This window comes from Amblyomma mixtum, chromosome 2, assembly GCF_055824585.1.
Source record: "Amblyomma mixtum isolate Tamu chromosome 2, ASM5582458v1, whole genome shotgun sequence".
Lineage (NCBI taxonomy): Eukaryota > Metazoa > Arthropoda > Arachnida > Ixodida > Ixodidae > Amblyomma > Amblyomma mixtum.
Genome location: NC_143013.1, coordinates 253,846,602 through 253,866,634, shown reverse-complemented (window position 1 = coordinate 253,866,634; position 20,033 = coordinate 253,846,602). Strand labels below are relative to the sequence as shown.

Sequence of the window (20,033 nt, the reverse complement as noted above, 5' to 3'; positions counted from 1 at the left end):
TATAATTTTGAAACTGTAATTTAGGCTAGACTTTAAAATGAACACAATGCCTAGCCCCGGGATACAGATCAAACGCGATTTAGAAGTCTGGGATTCAGTCGGAAGTATGTGAACGATATTCGGTCACCCGCAAGTTAAAATTCACGAAAATGAGCGATTTATTGGGAATAACCTGTCATTCTCAACAAGCGGGCAGTGGTTCCTGTAGGCTTTTTAGGAATGAAAATGTACGCTGGCTCAAAGCTGGCTAGTAGCAGGCTTAGTCGCGCACCAACAAATTACTCTCTACAGGCTTTGAGCCTGTTGTTCCGCGCTTTCTGTAAACTGCGTAAAGAACTGTGACACTTCTCTCCTGTTTGATGCCGCGGTTGCATTTCGCATCATATATAGTCAAATAGAAACGATATTTCCATCAGTCATGGAACTCTGATACAAGCGCATCCACTACATAGCCCGCATGGCTGTACTTGTACCTGTCACTTGTATCCACTATATAGCCCGCATGGCTGTACTTGTACCTGTCACTTGTATCCACTATATAGCCCGCATGGCTGTACTTGTACCTGTCACATGTATCCACTATATAGCCCGCATGGCTGTACTTGTACCTGTCACATGTATCCACTATATAGCCCGCATGGCTGTACTTGTACCTGTCACATGTATCCACTACATAGCCCGCATGGCTGTACTTGTACCTGTCACTTGTCCTTGTAGCGATGAGGTGAATGAATGTTTGCGCTTGCGACTTCCGGCGCGTCTCTCGAGGAGAGCGTTGTAACAGCGACGACCGCGGTAAAGCGTCGAGAAACCAAATAAGCAGCGTTAACAGCGGTGTACTCGGTCTACGCAGGACCGGGTTAGTGACGTCAAAGAACCGCACACAGGCAATGCCGCAGAACACCACGGGAAGATGTGAGAGCGAAAGAAAGCGGGTTAGCGGGGTTTTGCTTGTTTTTTTTTTTGTTTCGTCTGCTCTGCAGTGCAGACAGCACGCTCACCTGCTTGTGGCAGACATCGACGGGTCTGGTAGGTTGTGGTCGACTTGTAGGGCGAGGAACCTGTTCGATCCTGGTCTTGATTTTCGGACATGAGCCTTGTGTGAACTCTAGAAAGAGACTTCTGGGCGTACCAGTGTTACTTACATCTGGTTGATCTTTTACTTTTTTGTGTGCTAAATCCATTGCTCTTTTTTTCTTGTTTGATACGTATATTCAAGATAGCGACAGCTTCTAACATATCTATTGATTATGTTATGCCAAGTGCTTTATTTACAATTGCTTGTATTGTTAACATCAGTTGTTATAGCGTCTCAGTTTAAGCATCCACAAAATACCTAGATTAAATATAGCTTCGTGAACGCCAGTACTATAAGTGACGGGAAGTCGGCGTTCTAGCAGCTAAAGATTTTGGGTATGTCCGAAAACCATAACGCAAAACGGAGGAAACCGAAATGTTTGTTCGTTCTTTTAGTTTCATTGTAAGTTCATTGTATTTTCGTCTTCGTGAATGTTTTACGTTATATCAAACCAAAATTTGATTTCAATCATTGCGCCCGGCACGGGCTGGCCCCGCTTTCTCATCTGTTCTTTGTATTCATTTCTAGGTTAATGTCTCGAAAATGGCTCTGCCCAAAGTGCTGATAGTTTTGTGTCGATCGTGCGTCATCTACGTCATCCTTTACCGTAAATGTGGCGAAGCTTTGTTCAAGTCCGACCTGACAGTAATTAAGACGTACAGGTTTTGTCAAAAATATACACGCTCAACGGATTTTTACTTCTAGGCCACAAAGTGTGTCTCTTGTAACCAGTTGGGAGCTCCTAAACAACGGGGATTTAGAAATGCAGCTTTTGCCTCTATGGAAATGTTTGGAATACTGGTTATACAAAACCAGACACACAATTGGACTACACAGGAGCAAGGCTTATGGCCTGTATACTTTCGAGATTGGCTGTACTTATGCCGTGAACAAGCATGCAACCTCGTGGTATCTCACTGTGAGTAAAAAAAGATCAAAACCAGAAAGAGCATGATATAACATGTCCATTTGTTTTATTATGCTAGTTCTTGAAAACTAAGAACATATATAATAATGTGACTGAACGCTGAACACTTTGATTCACCTCTCTACCCGCTGAACTATGCCTCGAGTCTGACAGGTTTGAACGTCTTTTCTTTTTTTCCGAAACAAACGCAACGTAAACAAAAAAAGCAACAACAAAAAACTTACAAAAGCAACAATAGTAACAGAAACATAACGTTCACATTTCGCGCACGTCGCCCCTGGATGTCCGTCCAGTAGTGTGCGGTAAGCATTCACAGCAGTTAGTATCGTAGTATACTTTGTCGTCTTGTGCACACCAGATATGAGATCTTCGCTAACCGGTACGAAAAAACAATAGCTGTTATAAGCAGTTCGTTGTATCGGGGGCGCTTCACTGTGTCGAACTAAGCAGGAAAACAAAGAAAGGTAGTGTCGTTCCCTCGGGGGCCTCCTCTTTTTCCTTGCGTCGATGTATGGGTCGCGAAAATTGTCGTAGTCTTGCTGTGATCCGGCTTGCCCGCATCGCTCGCGTGGTGACTCGAGAGCGCGAGAAAAGGTGACCAAGGAGAGATGGTGAGTGGTGGGTGGTGAGTAGAGTTACCGGGCGCCAGCCCTTTGCTTTGGCGCATTCTTGACCGCGGCTATGCCGCCCTTGAAGCCCGTTGTGCAGCTGTAGGGGTTCTCGAACGTCACGTCTTCGGGTACTGCGTGATGACGTCATCGGAGCGGAAAGGGAAAAAAGAGAGAAGAGGCACGAAATCAAAATTTTGGTTCCTGAAGCAAACGTTAAACACGTTAGGAGAATTCGTTCTAGTTTCCCGCGATCATGAGCAGCAGCAGGTTTTATAGGGCATACAAGAGGTTTCCATTGCACAACTTGTTCTTCTTTAGCATTTTTAGAGATAAATATTTCATATGACAGAAAGTCTGAGAAGCTCCACGCACAGTCAGCGATCTTCTCAATGATGTTTCCAATGATATTCTCAATGATATTTCCAATAGTGTTTGCTGCCCAATTTTCCGGTACAATCTTTTTCATGCAATGTTTACTCCATGAAAAGTTGGTTTTACTGCACATGTAGTACACACGCAGTGAAGCCAGCTTTGCGTAGCTCTTTCTCGCCCCTGGCGGCGCTCATGACAGCCCCTATAATAGGGTGCCTCGATACAACTTCCTTTGTAAGGAACGCTGTATCGAGGCACCATACTCGCACAGCCCGTCGTCGCGACCGCGGGATTGTACGAAAAGTGAAGAGGCGTGGTGACAAGTGACGAGTTTTTCTGGCGCAAATTGAAATTGAAATTGGTTTTTGCGAAAGGAAATGGCGCAGTATCTGTCACATATCTCGGCGGACACCTGAACCGCGCCGTATGGGAAGGGAGGAAGGTGAGAGTGAAAGAAGAGAGAAAGAAAAAGGTGCCTTAGTGGAGGTATCCGGAATAATTTCGACAACCTGGGGATCTTTAACGTGCACTGACATCGCACAGCAGCACAGAAATTGGTTTTGGGCCGATCGCGCTCTGCCGTGGGGTTCTCCGTCGGGATTTCCACTCGAAACTATGCCTTAGCGGCGTACTCCGCTCGCTTTTGATGCTGAATGCTCTGTTGTGAACGTACCATTATGCTAAGTGATGATTTGGTGAAGAACTAAGGACAACCTTTTTCTTGCATTTCGATTAGCTATCCGCGAGTAACCATTTTTTTTTCGGCCGGCAGAAACCGACTCAGTGCCGACAGTGCTAGCCACCGGGTTTTCCACCGGAAAGTGAGCCGCGGAAGCGAACTCCTCTCGCACTTGACACCTAATGCCCTCGTTCGGATGTACCCCATCGTGTCGGCTCGTTAGCGCATGCGGGACGCCCGTGTACGCACCTTGCAGGTTGTTGTACTCCTCGAGGCAGACGGTCTTGGGCCCCGCGCCGCCGGAGCGTGCTGCCATCTGGTAGGCGGCCAGGATTCGGCGCTTGCGCTCCTCGGCCTCCCGCTGCCGGGCGAGGATGCCGCGCTGCATGGCGTCCATCTCGGGTTCCTCGTCGCCCGTCAGCGACATCTGGCGCCACGCGGGGGCGCCCGACGTCGTCGGCGAAGACGCCGGCACCGCTGGGGGACCACCAACGCTTCGTCGATCTCTAAGTCTCTCGCTTCGCGCCGCAACACCGACCACTCTTATGGTTCTCGACAAGCAACATCTGTTACTCTTAATCCGTGTAAGCACTTTTGCGTACAACTTCTGTAATTAACCTCTGAAGCCTCAGGAGCTATCTTGGTGCTACAGCCTGGCCGAGTGCTGGCGATATGTTTGGTCAACCATGGCGATAGCTTTGCGATCCTTTTTTTGGGAACGTAGGTTTGTTTCTTTCTCGCTATCAGCTCGTGTTGCTTAGTCCTGCAACCTCGGATGAGCTAGGTCACGAATGAGACGTATGTTAACGTCCAATATCCGTCTTGGTGACGGGACGATCGTCATAATCTGGAATCTGGGTTGTTAATCTTGGTCATCGTCACTGCCACAATTTTCTTCCGCTACCTATTTATAAATATCACAGTTCTACGCGGAGTTATGCATTTTAACAGGATATTACTGAAAGACGCTATTAACTAAGGCAACGATTGTCAAAACACCGGGTACGTGTTCCACGCATAGGCGGTTGTGACACACAACATATACAGTGCTGAAATAAAAACAGTTTTTTGAAGAAGAGTGTATTCTTTCGCAAGTGATAGTTATGTACTACACTACATTACACTACGCTACTCTACGATGTTACTTAATTCTAGCTATGTCTACGGATCTACAACGTAACAAGATGTGCTTTGCTCGCGTTTAAACAGTGCAGAAGAGCAGAAGGACAGCGAAGAATGAGCGCTCAGAAACACGCAGACATCACAAGGCTTGCATAACAGGACCGCCAACGTGAGGGGCACAACACCAACAACAACCATGCGGGATCATGCGCACGAGGTGTCCAAAGAGGCATGCTGGGAAAAATAGCGAAAAACGAGATAGTAAAAAAAGATAGTGCAGCGGCGTTTACGTCGCTACAAGGACAAGGAAACTTTTGAAACGCGTTGCGCCGACCCGAAAACTACTGTACGCCACCTCGTGTTGTTTGTCAGTGGTTTTTCTTCCGTTCAGCCGGGTGGAGCGTCTACTGAAGAAAGCTGGGCGTTTGTTTCTATTGTTTTTTTTACGTGAATACGCAGCATATATCTAGGCTGCGTCGAAGCAGCTACATGACATTACGGCCATATGTCACCACGCGCAGTGACCACTTGGCTGTAAAAAGTTGTACTCGACGTCTGGCAACAACAAAAAAGGGGACACAAATCCAACGGCGTTGTAAAAAAGGAACCAACGCATCCATTCCAAACATGAAACCAAATCCACAAACATTGCAAAACAGGAATTCTCGAAGCATCGTTTCTTTTGCGTTATAATATAGCTTTTTTTTTAAAAATCACGTTTCGAGTTGACTGCTGTTCGCTTTCTTTATGTGATTTTCGTCTACTGCGAAAAAATAAAATAAAACCCTCTGTTTTATCGATGAGACACATTCAATCTTTACGTCCTTATTCAAGCGCCAAACTGAACAATATTCATACTTTATAAGACGAAGTGACTTAGTTTAACAGGCAAAACTATACCAGAATGCTTGTCTCTTCTATCTTCCACCATGCTATTTTGAGTTTCAATCAATCATCTGGATACTCTAGAAATAATTTTACGTTGACCTACTAACTACATATCCGTCTTTGTTAAAATCTCGCAAAAACATTTTCTATTCACGATGCCTCAGCGTCTGGCGCACAGTGTGTAGTATGACTCTGTCTCGCAGTAGATGACGCGCAGTCTTGCTCAAAAGTTTCCAGGTCGAGTAGGGTTTTCTGGTGGGGCAGGTAGCAAGGCACTGATAGGCACTTTGAAGCCCCAGATATTTACATTGTGAGAGGAACCTTCATCCTCACTTTTCTGGAGCTTTCGAGCTTCAGGATTACCATGAGTACTACATTACCCCTCAACAAGCGATAGTACGGAGCGTAAGTGGTTTCAGCTGCAAACCGTATGTGGCCTGGGAACTTTCTATCAAGACTTTACGTATTGCGCGTGCTCTTTCGGGACTGCTAGATTTAACGAGAGTGACAAAGACAGCTTTTGTAACGCACAGCAATCTTCATATCTCACAGTTTAGAGCGCGTCAACTCGTTTGCAAATGTCGAGCTCGTGATAAACCGCTTGATAAACCACTTGAGAGGGACTCGCATGAAAGGGCAATCATTCCGCTGTTCGGGATGCGTTTTGATTGTTTCGAGGAAGTACATTAGTTCCCCCATAAAGTGAGAAACAAGCAAACTCGGATCGGCAATGAAGGACGACTTTTCTGCTGCCATGAGCGACGACATTTTTATGGGACATTCCTAAGGGCATTCCTGGGTCCTAAAGGTACATCTTGTTCAAATTCTATGCTATTTGCATGCGCCATTCGTGTGTTCTACTAGCATTCGAGAGAAAACTATGGGCTACGTGTACAAACGGTGCCTACATCAGCTACATGACTTACCCACTGCGCTGCTACACCAGTAATGAGTAGATCTGCTACTGTGTAGCTGCCGTTTGCGTGTACCACTAAAATACGCAGTAGCGTACTATGGGGACCGAACTGCCAGTCGTAGGCTGCGGGCACAAACTTGGACGCTTGGATAGAAGAAACAGGAGGCACGAGTACTGACCTTTGGTGATCTTGGGCACACCACCAGCCGCGCAGAATGTGGAAGTACCAGTAGCAGCACCGGTGGGCTTTGGCACCTCGAACGTCGACACTGTAAAGTTCGGTAGGCGCGCTCGTATTCCAGAACGTCGCAGCTCTTAGTGATGGCCATTTCATGGTGGATTTTTCGAAACCGATGCTCATGTACTACACGCTGAAGTAAATTTCACTTCCTGATGGTTTAGCTTCATATAAGGTGTCATAGCCACGCTCACGGTTCATGGTTAGTTCATGGTTCGTTGGTTGGTAGAAATAACAGGTGCGGCTTGCCGTGCCGTCTCAGTGGCTGCTGCATTGTGCTGCCGAGCAAGAGGTTGTGGGTTTGATTCCGACAGCGGCGACCGCATTTAACTGGAGAGGAATTGCAAAAAAAAAAAAAAACACGCCCGTTCACTGAGCTATTGTCAATGGTCAAGCAACCTCGGGTAGTCGAAATTTGTTCGAGGCCTTCCATCACAGTGCACCTCACAGTGTGGAGTGCATGTAAAAACGGTTATTAGTCGCTATTTACTACACGGCAGCTAAGTGCACGTAAGGAATGAATTTAGCCGCCTTTTACGTGCTGAAACGAAAAAGCTCCGGTTATCTCTTCCATTTGGATTCTGTTGGTGTCATCAAACACACAATTCAGGAACACAGCGTACAAGAAGAAAGAAAGCTGGACACATGTGCTGAAATAACTCATTTTTCATTTATGGCCAAGCATAATTTCAATAAGATTTCAGTTGTTAGCTCAGTGCTTATGCGCTGTACCTCTTCTTGACCATTGTGTTAATTTCTGCACCGCGTGTTCACTGGGCTACCGATCTGCCCTAGATGTTTCACTCCTGGGATTCCTGTACTTCCTGAAATAAAGTAACGATGGCCTATATACCGAGTCGTTTGCACATTCTCTAAAAACATGCACATGACTCGCGGCGTGTCGTTACTGGCGTAGTGCGGCACAGAGAGCCACTCACCGTCGGCCTTCTTGAAGGAGTCGAAGTCCACTGTCTTGACCACACCGGCTGGAGCAGACTTGGCCGCCGCGTCGTATGCGGCCAGGATCCGCTTCTTGCGCAGCTCGGCCTCCCGCTGGCGTTGCTTGATGGCGTCTTCCACCAGGTCCTTCTTGCCTGACTCGTCGTCCTCCTGGGATTCCACGCCTGCGGAGGACGCGTTCGCGCACACTGAGAAGTGCGCACAGGCTGAGAAGTGCACAGATACTGAGAAATACGCACATACTGAGAATATTCACGCTCAAATTAGCTCGACAGCGTCGCACTCATTGTTATTTGTTTTGTGTGCAGTACATTTGTGCTGTTTTCACGTTGATTGACTTCAATGCCCGCTGGACTCTCATACGGCCTTGCTTAGTTTGGAATGGGTCTAATTTCGCTTTAGTGCACTGCGCCGGCCACAGCGAAGGCTCGATGGATTAGAAATCCTGCTTGGCTTGTTTTTAATATAATCTAAATAATGGCAAGTGAAAACTTGAAGTGAGAGTCAGCGTTGGGGAGGGGGATGCCTTCCCCTCCGAGGGAGAACAGTTAAGTGGTATCCACCGCGCAAATAGGCAAACCGCCCTTAGTGGTCGTGGAAGAGACACATCGTCGGGGACAACGAGAGTGCCGAATGAGAGTGGTTAAATTCATGGACGGGATGAAACCTCCGGTAGCTGAGGACATGCGTTTTTCATAGCGATAAAGCAGGATAATGAACGAAGTTGATACACAAAAGCAAACATGATGCGAAGTGCCACTAAGTAGATGAGATAGTGACAAAAAGAGCCAGAAACACTCGTCATGTCCCGTATCAGGTGAGGCAGTGACACGAAATAGTCCCAGAGAAGAGCAAACAGCTGGCGTAGGGGAACCGACCTTCTCTGTAGAGCGTGGTGTCCAGCTTTCCGGTCTTGGCCATCTTGTCGTACATGGCGAGCGTGCGCTGCTTCTGCTCGGCCGCCTCCTGCTGCCGCTGGCGGATGGAGTTCTCGCGCTCCTGCTCGCGGTTGCGGACCAGGGCCTCGCGCTTGGCTGCAGGCGAGAGAGACGAGAACACAAGCGCTTCAATTGGGCTGATAACAGAGGATAAACGGCACAAGTTCGTACGTGTCGTTTTGGCCAATACGCTCGTGGTGTTAGCTTGTGGTTAAGCATTTGGTTCAGCTCGTGCCGGCTCCGTGGCCGGCACGACGCCGTCATTGGCTGTGAAACCCAACGCCTGTGCGAGGGGCCGCCGCGGTGGCTCAGTGGCTATGGTGCTCGGCTGCTGGCCCGAAAGACGCTGGTTCGATCCCGGCCGCGGCGGCTGAATTTCTTTGGAGGAGAAATTCGAGGCCCGTGTACTGTGCGATGTCAGTGCACGTTAAAGAACCCCAGGTGGTCGAAATTTCCGGAGCCCTCCACTACGGCGTCTCTCATAGCCTCAGTCGCTTTGGGACGTTAAACCCCATAAAACAACCAACCAACCAGCCTGTGCGAGGGTGGTGCCCTCTGGGTGTGTAGGCGACAGGCGGCAGCGGCGCGGCGCCATCTGTTGGAGCGCAGCTGAAGCGGTTGCTAGGCAACGGCGACTCAAGGTCGTTTGGTAGCCGCACCGCCGCGAGCATACGCAACGAACCGAGCTGGGCTTCAGTATTGTTGCTTTCGCAACAAAACAAAATGAGAGCAGAAACCAAAATAGTGCTTTAGGCCAACCTATCATTTTTTTTTCTTTGAAAGCGGCTGAAATCGAATGAATGGTTCATGAGGAGAGGTACTAGACCTTTTAATTTTGAGCAGTCAGAAGACAAGGACAGCGGCTAAGGGGAGATAGGGAAGGCACTGTCTTAAGTTTTTTTGGCACTACTTTGGTGTTTTTGATGCGCTTACACAACTCAACATTCTCGCCAACTCAGGCGTTTTTGCCATTTCAATGCGTGGGTTCGTCAGTGCATTATATTATCGATAAACATTGCGATCGCCTCAAGATGGATTCATTCACATCACAGGTGCACTGAAAGGATAAAACTTGCTAGTGACACAAAAGGACGATGGGTAGAAGCTGGGATCAGCGAGTGAGCTGACAAATTGATTGTTTAGATGGAAACCAACTGTCATGCGCAGCAATGACGTTATTTTTGAGAATTTTTCTCAAATAGTGAACATGCGCAAATCGCACCGGCACGAAAGGGCGGTGTTTGAACTTACCTCGGTTCACGGCCTTCACTTCTTGCAGCCTGGCTCGCACGACTTTGCGCTCTTCGAAGTCTTCTGTTGAGTCAAGCTGGGTGATGGACGACAAAGCAAGGAAAATGACTTTAAGCTCACTAAAGGATGGAGGGATGGCAGTAATTCTCCGCTTTCAGATCTTTCTAAACTTAGCGTAATCCACTTGTTTGCGGCGGCTAGACTTCTACACTTGAGTGTATAATGACCTTGAATGTCGTTTCATTTTCTTCAAGCTTTACGCATTATCCAAAAGAATAATCTAGAAAAGCTATAATACTCAAACGCAAAAAAGAAAACTATTTTAAGCTGAGGTAGTGTTAAGATAAAAAACTGAAAGGTTCAGAAGCTCGGAGTTGCGTTTTTCAAGCAAACAAAAATGAATAAATCTTTCCGTATCTTATAACTCCATATGTTTCAAGCCACCTATGTTCAACTATCCGACTGCCCTATAATAGGAGAGGGAAAGCGAGAGAGAGAGAGAGAAATGGTAAACTCACCAGTTCCATCAGCTTGAACTCATCGTCCAGGCTGTCGATGTTGATGCCGCGGATTACCCGTGCCATGGTTGCTGATCTGCCACTGCGAGAAACAAGTGGAAAGGAGGAAAAAACAGAGCTTACATGAAATAGGAGAAAATTGCCGTTGTAAAACTTCATTGTTTCTAATTCCCAAAGAAAACTGATTAGTATGTATGACAAAAATTGGTGACCCATAAAAACTAAATCATCAAGGGATTTTTTTTTTCAGTGGATGACCAAAAAACTTCTGAATTACTTTGAGAAGCGTGGCTTGCACCGTGAACATGTTTATAAAGAACATGCTCACTTGCATTTTGTTTTGCTGGTTCCATTTAAATGGATCACCAAGAGCCAAGGGAATACGGTTTTTCAAAAGCACCAACAAGCCATTCGCGGCTTGTCGCTGGAGGGTGCCCTAGTCACTCGTTATTTAGTCTGCGCTAGAGACATATGCACACACTGCAAGGGCTAACAGCACGCACAGTTGTGAAAGACCAAAGCCAAGGCGGAAGTGGAACGTCGAGAAAACTCGAGTAAATACTCGTGCGCTTCGGCAGTGCCACTTTCCAACTGCTAGCTATACCTGCCCAGCTCTTCATCTCAGCGTAAAAACAACTACAACAAAAAATAAAAGCTAGGGCAGCCAAACATGCCCAGCTGGGTGCGCACTGTGTTCTGGAATTCACTCGTGTTATAATGGAACACACCTAAGTGCGGCGCTGGCATAGCGTTACGACAGACACAAGGGCCAGCTTGTAGCCATAACTCATTGTTTCACTGCGCTCGCTATTGGGAAGCGAGAGTTTACTCTCTGGCTGCTTGCTCACTGTTTGTTCGGTGCTGTCGGCTATGCAGGAGAACACGCGCCATTGGCGTCTCGCCAGCGCAGGGCCGAACACTGTGACTCACGTTCTTCTAGCTTCGGCAGCGTGTTAAAGAACCATGGAAGAGGGATAATACGTAACAGGAGTTTGGAGAGTAGCTTCGTACGTAGTTACATCCGAGAAAGCGGGACCTTATATCAGATTGCAAATAGCGCAGCCTGAGTTTCTGCTAATGGAAGACTGGTCTGCTTCGCTTATTTTTGCTTCGGAGCTGAAATTTGGTTTCTTCGTGTCAGCAGTCTGAATTAGGTGGCGCTGACCGGTTCGCTTGGTGGCCGATATTGCTGAGTGCCTCCGAGCAGGCATTGCGATTGTTGTGTGTTGAGAAGGTGATATGCGATGGATCTAATCGCATTGCGCCTTGACCAGAAGTCTGTTTTGCAGTGGGATGGCTGTTTGAGTTGGTCGGTTGGTCGCTATTCATTCTTGCCCATCTCAAAGCGCGAAACAGATAACGACCAAGAGACATGCACTACAATGACACCGCAAGTGCTGAAGTCACAGAGTTGCTGGCTTTTAGAATATGGTTGTTTAGAAACGTGGACGCTTTCGCTGTTTATACACTCGAGGCAGTTTGAGCGAGCTGCAGTGCTGGAGTGACAGGTCAGAACGATGACACGTCCCTGGCCGCAAAACGATACATAGACCAAGACACCTGCAGCATTTTCGAGCAAGTCATTAGTTCTTGTTTATTTTACCATACGCCACCTATGATTCCAACGATTCAGATCTCTCGCGTAACGTTAGCTGCGGGGATCGCTATGAAAGTATTGCTTCCGAAACGTTTCCTTGCTAACTGCAGCAAATAGAAACCGCGCGAGAACACCATCTTGTTCATCGACAGCTACAATCGCGCGTTTTTTCATAGTACGCATGATCAGATACGCATTCGTGCCGGAGATGTACAGGTGCTCCCAGACGTGGCTTGGACTGGCGATAGTCATCGGGTGCGAGATAATGCTCTCGGTATATTTACGGCGGCTAACGGCAGCTCGTGCCCAGCTTGCTTTGAGTGCTTTTTTTTTTCCTGTGCCTGATCGTCGCGTAGACATCGCACTCGTTACGGGGACATTTATCCGTTTTTTTCTCGCGAATGCGTCCTTGCGCACCCGCGCAACGAGTTGCAGTTTTCTTATCGAGGGAGCCCGAAATTGCGCGCTTAGCTGCCTCAGCTCGCGTGACTTGCGAGCTTGCCACGAAGGCTGGCGATCTAACAAAATAAATGTTATGAGCAGTGTGATGCGCTGCCCGAAGTTTCGGCATATATGGGTGAACTTGGAAGCGCACAATACTGCTCAAAACATTTGTTTTATTAGATAAGCGGCCGGACCAAAGTTCCAAGGGGAGCGAGCTGAGGCAGCTAAGCGCTCAACTTCGGGTTCCCGCGATAAGAAAAGTGCAACGTGTAACGCGGGCATGCGAGACCGCATCCGAGAGCAAAAAGCGGAGAAACGACCACGTAATGAGCGCGCTGTCTATGCGATGATCGGGCAGGAGCGAAAAAGGAGTCAAAGCGAGCTGCGCACCAGCTATCATTAGCCGCCGTACACATACCGACAGCATTATCTTGTCCCCGATGACTGTCGTTTCGGAGCGCTGGCGGCAGGCAGACCAAGCTACGCCTTCCGTCATTCGTGTTAAGTCTGTGGACACCTGTGCAAGTGTCTTCATGCCGCGCCGATAAAAGTCCACCAGACTCGGTGAGTTTACAGCACGCACGACGACGCTGTTGCGATGAGAACATCCTCCACGCATTAATTATTTCACATTCCTGTCGCAGGGTTCTAAATCCAAACTGTATGCTGGACTGGCGATGTGCCGCATGGTCTCATATCTAGAATAACTCCTGCTGTTACCGCATTGCAAGACGAGGGTTTGCTATCTGGTCTGTCTCAGGAAATTGGTACCTTAAGTTTATCCAGGGCTTCAATGTATCTTTTTAAAGCTAGCAATCTCTTCCAGTTCCAAGAAGTTCCAGAAAGACAACCTCTATGGGTACCCAGAAGGCAGCTCGCGCTCCTTATCCCCTAAGGGCATGCGTTTGGGAACTTTTTCTGCTATGGCGCTTTTGACTGCGCCCCTGCACGGGATGGCGTTCTAACTGAGGTTTAAGCTTCGTCTCTAGCGATGATGCCACCCGGAATAAGATTTGACGTGGCCTCTAGCGAAGAAGAACCACAGCGTTGCATTTGCGTTTTGTATTTCCAAAGCATCATAGCCGTATCCGTATTTACTGTGTATTCGTTGCCTTCTAGAGAGCAGTTTATATTGTCAGCAAGGGTTTGTACTGCTCGCACGTGCTGAATACTGCGGCGTTATTCTGTGCGCCGTGCCTGTCTTTGGTGCTCCCCAGACAGCTGCGCCAGGTGTCAAAAGACGACAGCAACAGGACCAGAAATAGAGACACCGTCTCTGGTGCTTCTCCACTGCCTTGCGAGGTCGTCACACCCGGCTGGCCTTGTCTGCGCCGCGCAGACTAGAACAGGCTCTGAGCCTTTCTCATGAGGAATCTGTGGAGTACTAGAGAACTCTGGCAGTATTACGCAAGGCTTGTTTCGCTTGTAGCTAGCTTACAACAACCTCTCTCCAGCAGTATCTTATTTTAAGCGTCCTTTCTGTTACGCTTTAAGCTTTGCTGCCCTTAGTTCAAAATCTCTCCTGCAAATCTGCATTAAAGCAATGAGATATGACCAATGTTCATTCCTCTCAGAAAGAGTAAGATGGCGCTTGCCTCTTAGAGTAAGCTCCGATTTAAGGCTTGGGTGTCATCGAGGTATAATTGCCGAAAGTGCCAGGTGGTTCAGCTAGCCGTGTAATCCCACTTGGAAGTTCGAACTTCGTCCGCCTTTTGAATCGGAAGGGGCTAGCGACTTAATAATGTGCTCACTGAATTGATGTAACGCTCGTTTTGTCTAGCCAGTTTATCTCAATGAATAACAGAGATGCTTGGCTTGGTGTTTGTTTCTTTCAAAAGAAAGAGGAAGCCAGGGCAGAAGGCAGCAAGCCTGACTAAGCCTTGGCTCCATTCAGTTCGATGTGATGATCGAAACCCTGATTGAAGTGAAGTGTAAGTCGCGTAACTGGCATCAATATGTCTAGAAGGCATTTATAGTACATTATCAATGACGAATGGAAGAGCGGCATGGCAGCGATAGCAAGTTGGCAACCTTCACGAGGCACAGCCGATTGCGCACAAGTGGAAGAAGCTGTGTGTGCAAGTCCATCCGAAGTTCTAAGGAAAAATGACCGCCATTTCCTTAGCCATCACGCAGCAACAGGCTGTTTGAGGTTAACAATATTTTCTTCTCTGGACATATACCAATTCCTGATCAAAAGTTTCGATTTCACAGCTTTACTATTTATCTATTTATTTGCCTACTTCGCATTATATGTTTGCTATAATGCCAAAGCACAGTTACAACTTAGCGTGAAAGGGCTATAAAATTAATCGGATGTCTTTTTTACTGTTTCGAGGCAGGTAAGCATTCAACGGTGGTAAGTACATATTGTCGTTTTTTTTTGTTTTTTGTTTAACGCGGAACCATGACCGATTTTTGTTTGCAGAATCCCGTGGATGGAATTTTGTGCGCAGCGAGCGGACTCCAAACGCAGATGGTAAGTCCGCCTACGCAGTCGCAAATTCTATACAATTAAATGCATAGCGGCCGGGTATTTCATTCAGCGCAGCTAACAATATAGCGCAACCTAGAGAACAACTAATTAGCAATGAGTTGTTTTTGATAGCAAGAATGTAAGGCGGAAAGCACGTGCGACTGAGTTAGGATCACGCAGGCACGGATCTTTAATTACTGCAAATAGAAGGGTTATTTTTCCTGTAATGAGATCTGTTCATCCTCATCGTACGTCAACGTATCACCTGTGCTTCACCAAAACCATTTGACCCTCCATGTGCGTGGTTACATTTGGATGAAATGAAATCGATGCTGCTTATGAGCGCTTCCTACGCAGACATCACAGGCTGCGAGTGTCTTTCCTTGCCTCGTTCATTATCCGCGTGTTCGTTGTGTTTGGTGGCTAGCGCGCTGAGTTTCTAAATGAAACGTGTCCGAACTATCGTCAGCTTCCATTACCACGTTAATCTTTCGGCCGCGCATGTGTCGTTCGTCGCATTAGGCTCGTGTCCAACGGTTCTTCGTCTCGAGTGGAAAGAAGACAGACGGTGACACGGTCTTCCGGGTCTCTTTCGCTCAAGGGTTGCAGCACAGAGTGCCGTAACTCCAGCTAAAGCGAGAGACAGTTGAGTGAGGCGTTTCGGTGTCGAGGCGCATCTATTTTTACGTGAACAATGGTAGCAACACATTCAGCAGGGCCCGACCGTGATGCACAGCGTTGCTGAGTCAGTGTGAGTGAGTTAACTATTCTCAATTTGTTGCGTCGTTTGCATCGCTGTGGAATCGCTTTTACTATTACTTTTTCTTGACACACTGACATATTTGCTGCTACCCTTTTTTATTATCTTCTCCCAGCCTAGAATGATGAATTTAGCATTTAACTATCGGTTTTAAGCGTGCTACTGGACGGAGGGACAAAGACGGTAGCTATCGATCACATTCTTGAGTGGGGAATTTTGAAGGGAAGGCGTTACAGAAGAAAGATGCGAACAAGCACAGCGCATCCTCCAAGTCGCCCAAAGTCACCTCTGTTGGGCTGTGGTAATGGTGGTAAAACAGTCCCACTATGGTAAAACACTCCCACTAACGGATCTTAAAATGATACTGGTGTCAGGCTAAATTTAGGATCGAATGCTGGTCGTTTAGGAACAATCGTTCTTTCGGGCTAGCAGCCGGATGAACTTGGCACTTCTCTTGATTAGCGCTCTCAAAACGTGCTGTCTTTGTCAAAAGTAACCAGGCTGCATGGTTTGCTTCTAGCTTGTATAATGGAGCCCTTGTGGATTTCATGAAGATCAAAAGGTGTTGGAAGGTAAGAAGACCCCCCGTCCTTATCTTTAACGACCATTTCAGCTTCAGGGATGGTGTAAGGGCTCCACTGTACGAGCTAGAAGCAAACCATGCAGCCTGGTTACTTTTGACAAAGACTGTACCTTCCACCGTACTTCGCACATTGTGTGAAGCGTTTAGAGAGAGTAATCTTAGTGAGAATCCAGTGCTTGGAAGCCACAGCAACGTCCTTGTTCTGTCCCGTACATGCCTTGAATAACAGCCCGTGGCTGTTAACGCTTGCTTTAGCAAACGAATAAACCAAGCTCTACACCTGCCCCGCACTGTTTGTCCAAAACATTCAGCCCACGTGGACCTAAACTATCATTAGATGAGCGCAAACAATGTCCTCTTCTCCTCACTCTGTGCGACGGCCTTTTTGCATCTTATCACTTTGTTTGCATGCGTTCTGCACGCGCCAGCTTCACGAAGGGGCAGACCGGGTGTCCTGCCAAACGGGAAGCCGACTGTGCGACGCCGCGTGTGCCCGAGTTTCGGTTGGCTCGGGCGGCGTCCAACACCTGCTCTCCGGCCGCCCCTGGCGACTTGTCAGCGCGGGGACGCCGCCGAAAGGCTGGTCGACTTGGTCGTCCTTCGACTATGAATAAACGCCGCAGCCGCGACTAAACGGTGGACTCCTCTCCCCTGACACGCGCCGACGCTGCCCGCTTCATTCCTCCATCCCCTGAGCATACGCACCTCACCTGTTCTATCCGTGCTTGCTTGTTGCTTTTTTTCGCTCTAGCTTTTTGTTTACTTAGCGGTGACATCAACGGACGAGTAGAAAAAGCACAAGAAAAGATTGACATTATCCGCAAAAAAAAAAAAAGGTACCTTCGAGTGCATTTTGGGACACGTTCAAGGCGACCTCCCTCGCACACGAAAAAAAAAAAAAAAACCTCGCGGCATAAAAGTTAAGCCTCTCAATTTTCAATTCGTTCCAGGTTGGTGTCGAGGCGCCTGGGGCGACGACCGGACGTGTCATCGTTCTGGTTGCTCTTGCCCTTCATTTTTTCTTTCTTCCGGACTATCTGTCGTTCACGTCCGTCTCCGGCGGCGATGGCGTCAGAATGGTGGGACAGCGCTTAGTGAGGCGCGACCAGCCTCCGTCACGCTGACGAGTCTTGCGTAAGCGTTCCCTAGGCCAAAGTTTCCAAGAGCCTCCTTTTTCTCCTATCTCTTCCTTTTTTTCAGATCATCGCTCACGGCAATGGAGCAATGGCCCATTTAGCTTGCGTCCTCGCTCACGCTGATTTATCGCTGCTTTTCTTGGTGCTTTCTTTATGCCGCGTGCACGGAAGCTAACTTTAGCAGCGGCTTGGCGTGAGTTACGCTACGCGATTCAGTGGCTACCCGCAAGTCAAAGCCTAATCCCATTAGCCTCTTACGTCAGTCCCTCTTTTTACGATGAAACGTACAGCCTTGGTTAAATGCAGGCAAAACAGTCTACTCTCTGAACTGCATAACAGCGTTTTTGGGACATCCCCCAAAGATTAAAGGAACTTGATGGGATGAGGGATGCAGTCTGAGGGATGCAGTCTGCTTTCGGATTCAGTCTGATAAAAGAGGTGCTTTAAGTTGATGCTTCTTCGGGACAAACGAAGTTAACGCTAATTGAGCGATGTATTAATAAAGAATGCAGGCAAAATTGTTTCACGTCTATTTCAATGCCGAGGTGTAGACTTAAGCGCAGCGGTTCTGCTGAAACAGACACTTAATTCTTGCCAGGTTTGTGGACAACGCAGTATTGCTCACTGAGGTAAGTTAGTAAATGGTTTCCGCAGTTCTTCACCACGTCGGTATCTGCGCTTGTGCGGTCGCAAGAACAAGTTTAGTGTTTTTGTGATCATCGTAGAGGCCCTTTTCTTAAAGGAAAACGGAGGAGAACTAGATCTGATTTTTTTTTATTCGTTGAAATTCGACGTTATTGCTCATTGTGGCTCTGTTACTGTTTGTTAGGCAGCAACAAGAAAAAAAGAAAAACATATTTACTGTTGAGAAATGTGGCGCTGAAAAGTATGATTCAGACTCGTGACGATGATGATAATGTCGAGATAATTTTTGGACACCGGAAACACTGGATGTACGAACATCGCGGTGTGGTCGCACCTCAGAGATCCTCAAACAAGAAATTACTTGCCATCAGCGCCATTTGCTTGCCGACACTGCCTTGACATTTGAATTCTGCGGCCTTGAGTCTCGGCCTGTGGGAGCGTTCATTTTTCTGCATTAAACGCATTATGCGGTTCAATTTTGACTTTCTCTTGTCTGATCTCCCGTCCCCTTCCCCTTACTACCTCTTCTTTGCAACTGTGCTTATATTATACAGGGTGTCCACGCTAACTTTAGCCAAAGGTTAAAAAATAAAATATTTGAGGTAAGCCAGGGAAACCACTTACTTACATCTACCAACCGGCTTGCGCATCATAGGCAATTTTTTGTTTTGCAATTAATTAGCAATTAAGATAATTTTTCTAAATGCGTAAATATTGACTTTAGACAGAAAATGCGAATAGAAAAGTTGGAAAGCACCTTCAAAAACTCCCATTCCATTTATTTCTGGTAAAGAAAACCTCACGTGTATCTTTTTTCCGAGCTCCAAAGAAAGCCCGCGAAATACAAAAAAAAATATCACGTGACTAGCGCATTCGCGCGCCACGATTGTGCTGCTCTAAAACGTGGTTTGAGTGAACGAACTCAGCTGTTGGCAAGGCGTGATGACCTCAATGCGGCGGCAGGCCGATATGTCAGCGGTGGTTGTGGCCCCCGCGCGAGCCAGTCTGCAAGCGTGACGGTGCAAGTTGCAGCGAACGCGCCGGGCATTGTGAGCTATAACATGGCGAAAGGCGACAAACACAAATGCGGCGAGTTTTATTCGCCACTGAGAGGCAGAGAAGATAGGCAAGTATTTTACTTATCTTCTTTTTCCTCTCAGTGGCGAATAAAACTCGCCGTATTTGTGTTTGTCACCTTTCGCCATGTTATAGCTCACAATGCTCGGCGCGTTCGCTGCAACTTGCACCGTCACGCTTGCAGACTGGCTCGAGCGGGGGCCACAACCACCGCTGACATATCGGCCTGCCGCCGCATTGAGGTCATCACGCCTTGCCAACAGCTGAGTTCGTTCACTCAAACCACGTTTTAGAGCAGCACAATCGTGGCGCGCGAATGCGCTAGTCACGTGATATTTTTTTTGTATTTCGCGGGCTTTCTTTGGAGCTCGGAAAAAAGATACACGTGAGGTTTTCTTTACCAGAAATAAATGGAATGGGAGTTTTTGAAGGTGCTTTCCAACTTTTCTATTCGCATTTTCTGTCTAAAGTCAATATTTACGCATTTAGCAAAATTATCTTAATTGCTAATTAATTAATTGCAAAACAAAAAATGCCTATGATGCGCAAGCCGGTTGGTAGGTGTATGTAAGTGGTTTCGCTGGCTTACCTCAAATATTTTATTTTTTAACCTTTGCCTAAAGTTAGCGTGGACACCCTGTATATAGCCAGCGCTGTGGTAAAACACTGGATTCAGTAGGAGCCCACCTCACCAATACAGACCTAAGCTCAGCTAAATAACAGAGCAGCACCCACGTGTATAGAAGGTCAGATGGCGTCCATCCTCGAAGAATACATGGGTCTCTACGGGAGCTGCTTTACGAAAAGCGCCAATAA

The 20,033-nt window shown here is 47.4% G+C and overlaps 1 protein-coding gene across 3 annotated transcripts in view; it reads right to left on the bottom strand.

Annotated features, from left to right (window-relative positions):
• Positions 1-20,033, bottom strand: part of LOC149363551 (uncharacterized) — a 43,361-nt gene that overhangs the window by 10,113 nt on the left and 13,215 nt on the right. The window contains exons 2-8 of one of the 3 annotated variants that reach the window (XM_089573537.1): positions 10,500-10,581; positions 9,982-10,057; positions 8,671-8,826; positions 7,771-7,956; positions 6,774-6,863; positions 3,918-4,145; positions 2,036-2,748 (exon numbers count right to left, since the gene is read on the bottom strand). In XM_089573537.1, coding sequence (XP_089429663.1) covers positions 2,642-2,748; positions 3,918-4,145; positions 6,774-6,863; positions 7,771-7,956; positions 8,671-8,826; positions 9,982-10,057; positions 10,500-10,565 — 909 coding nt within the window. In that variant the 5' untranslated portion in view covers positions 10,566-10,581 and the 3' untranslated portion in view covers positions 2,036-2,641. Of the gene's footprint in view, positions 1-2,035; positions 2,749-3,917; positions 4,146-6,773; positions 6,864-7,770; positions 7,957-8,670; positions 8,827-9,981; positions 10,058-10,499; positions 10,582-20,033 lie in introns of those variants that run through there. The other 2 variants (XM_089573535.1, XM_089573536.1) reach the window with 2 other exon arrangements.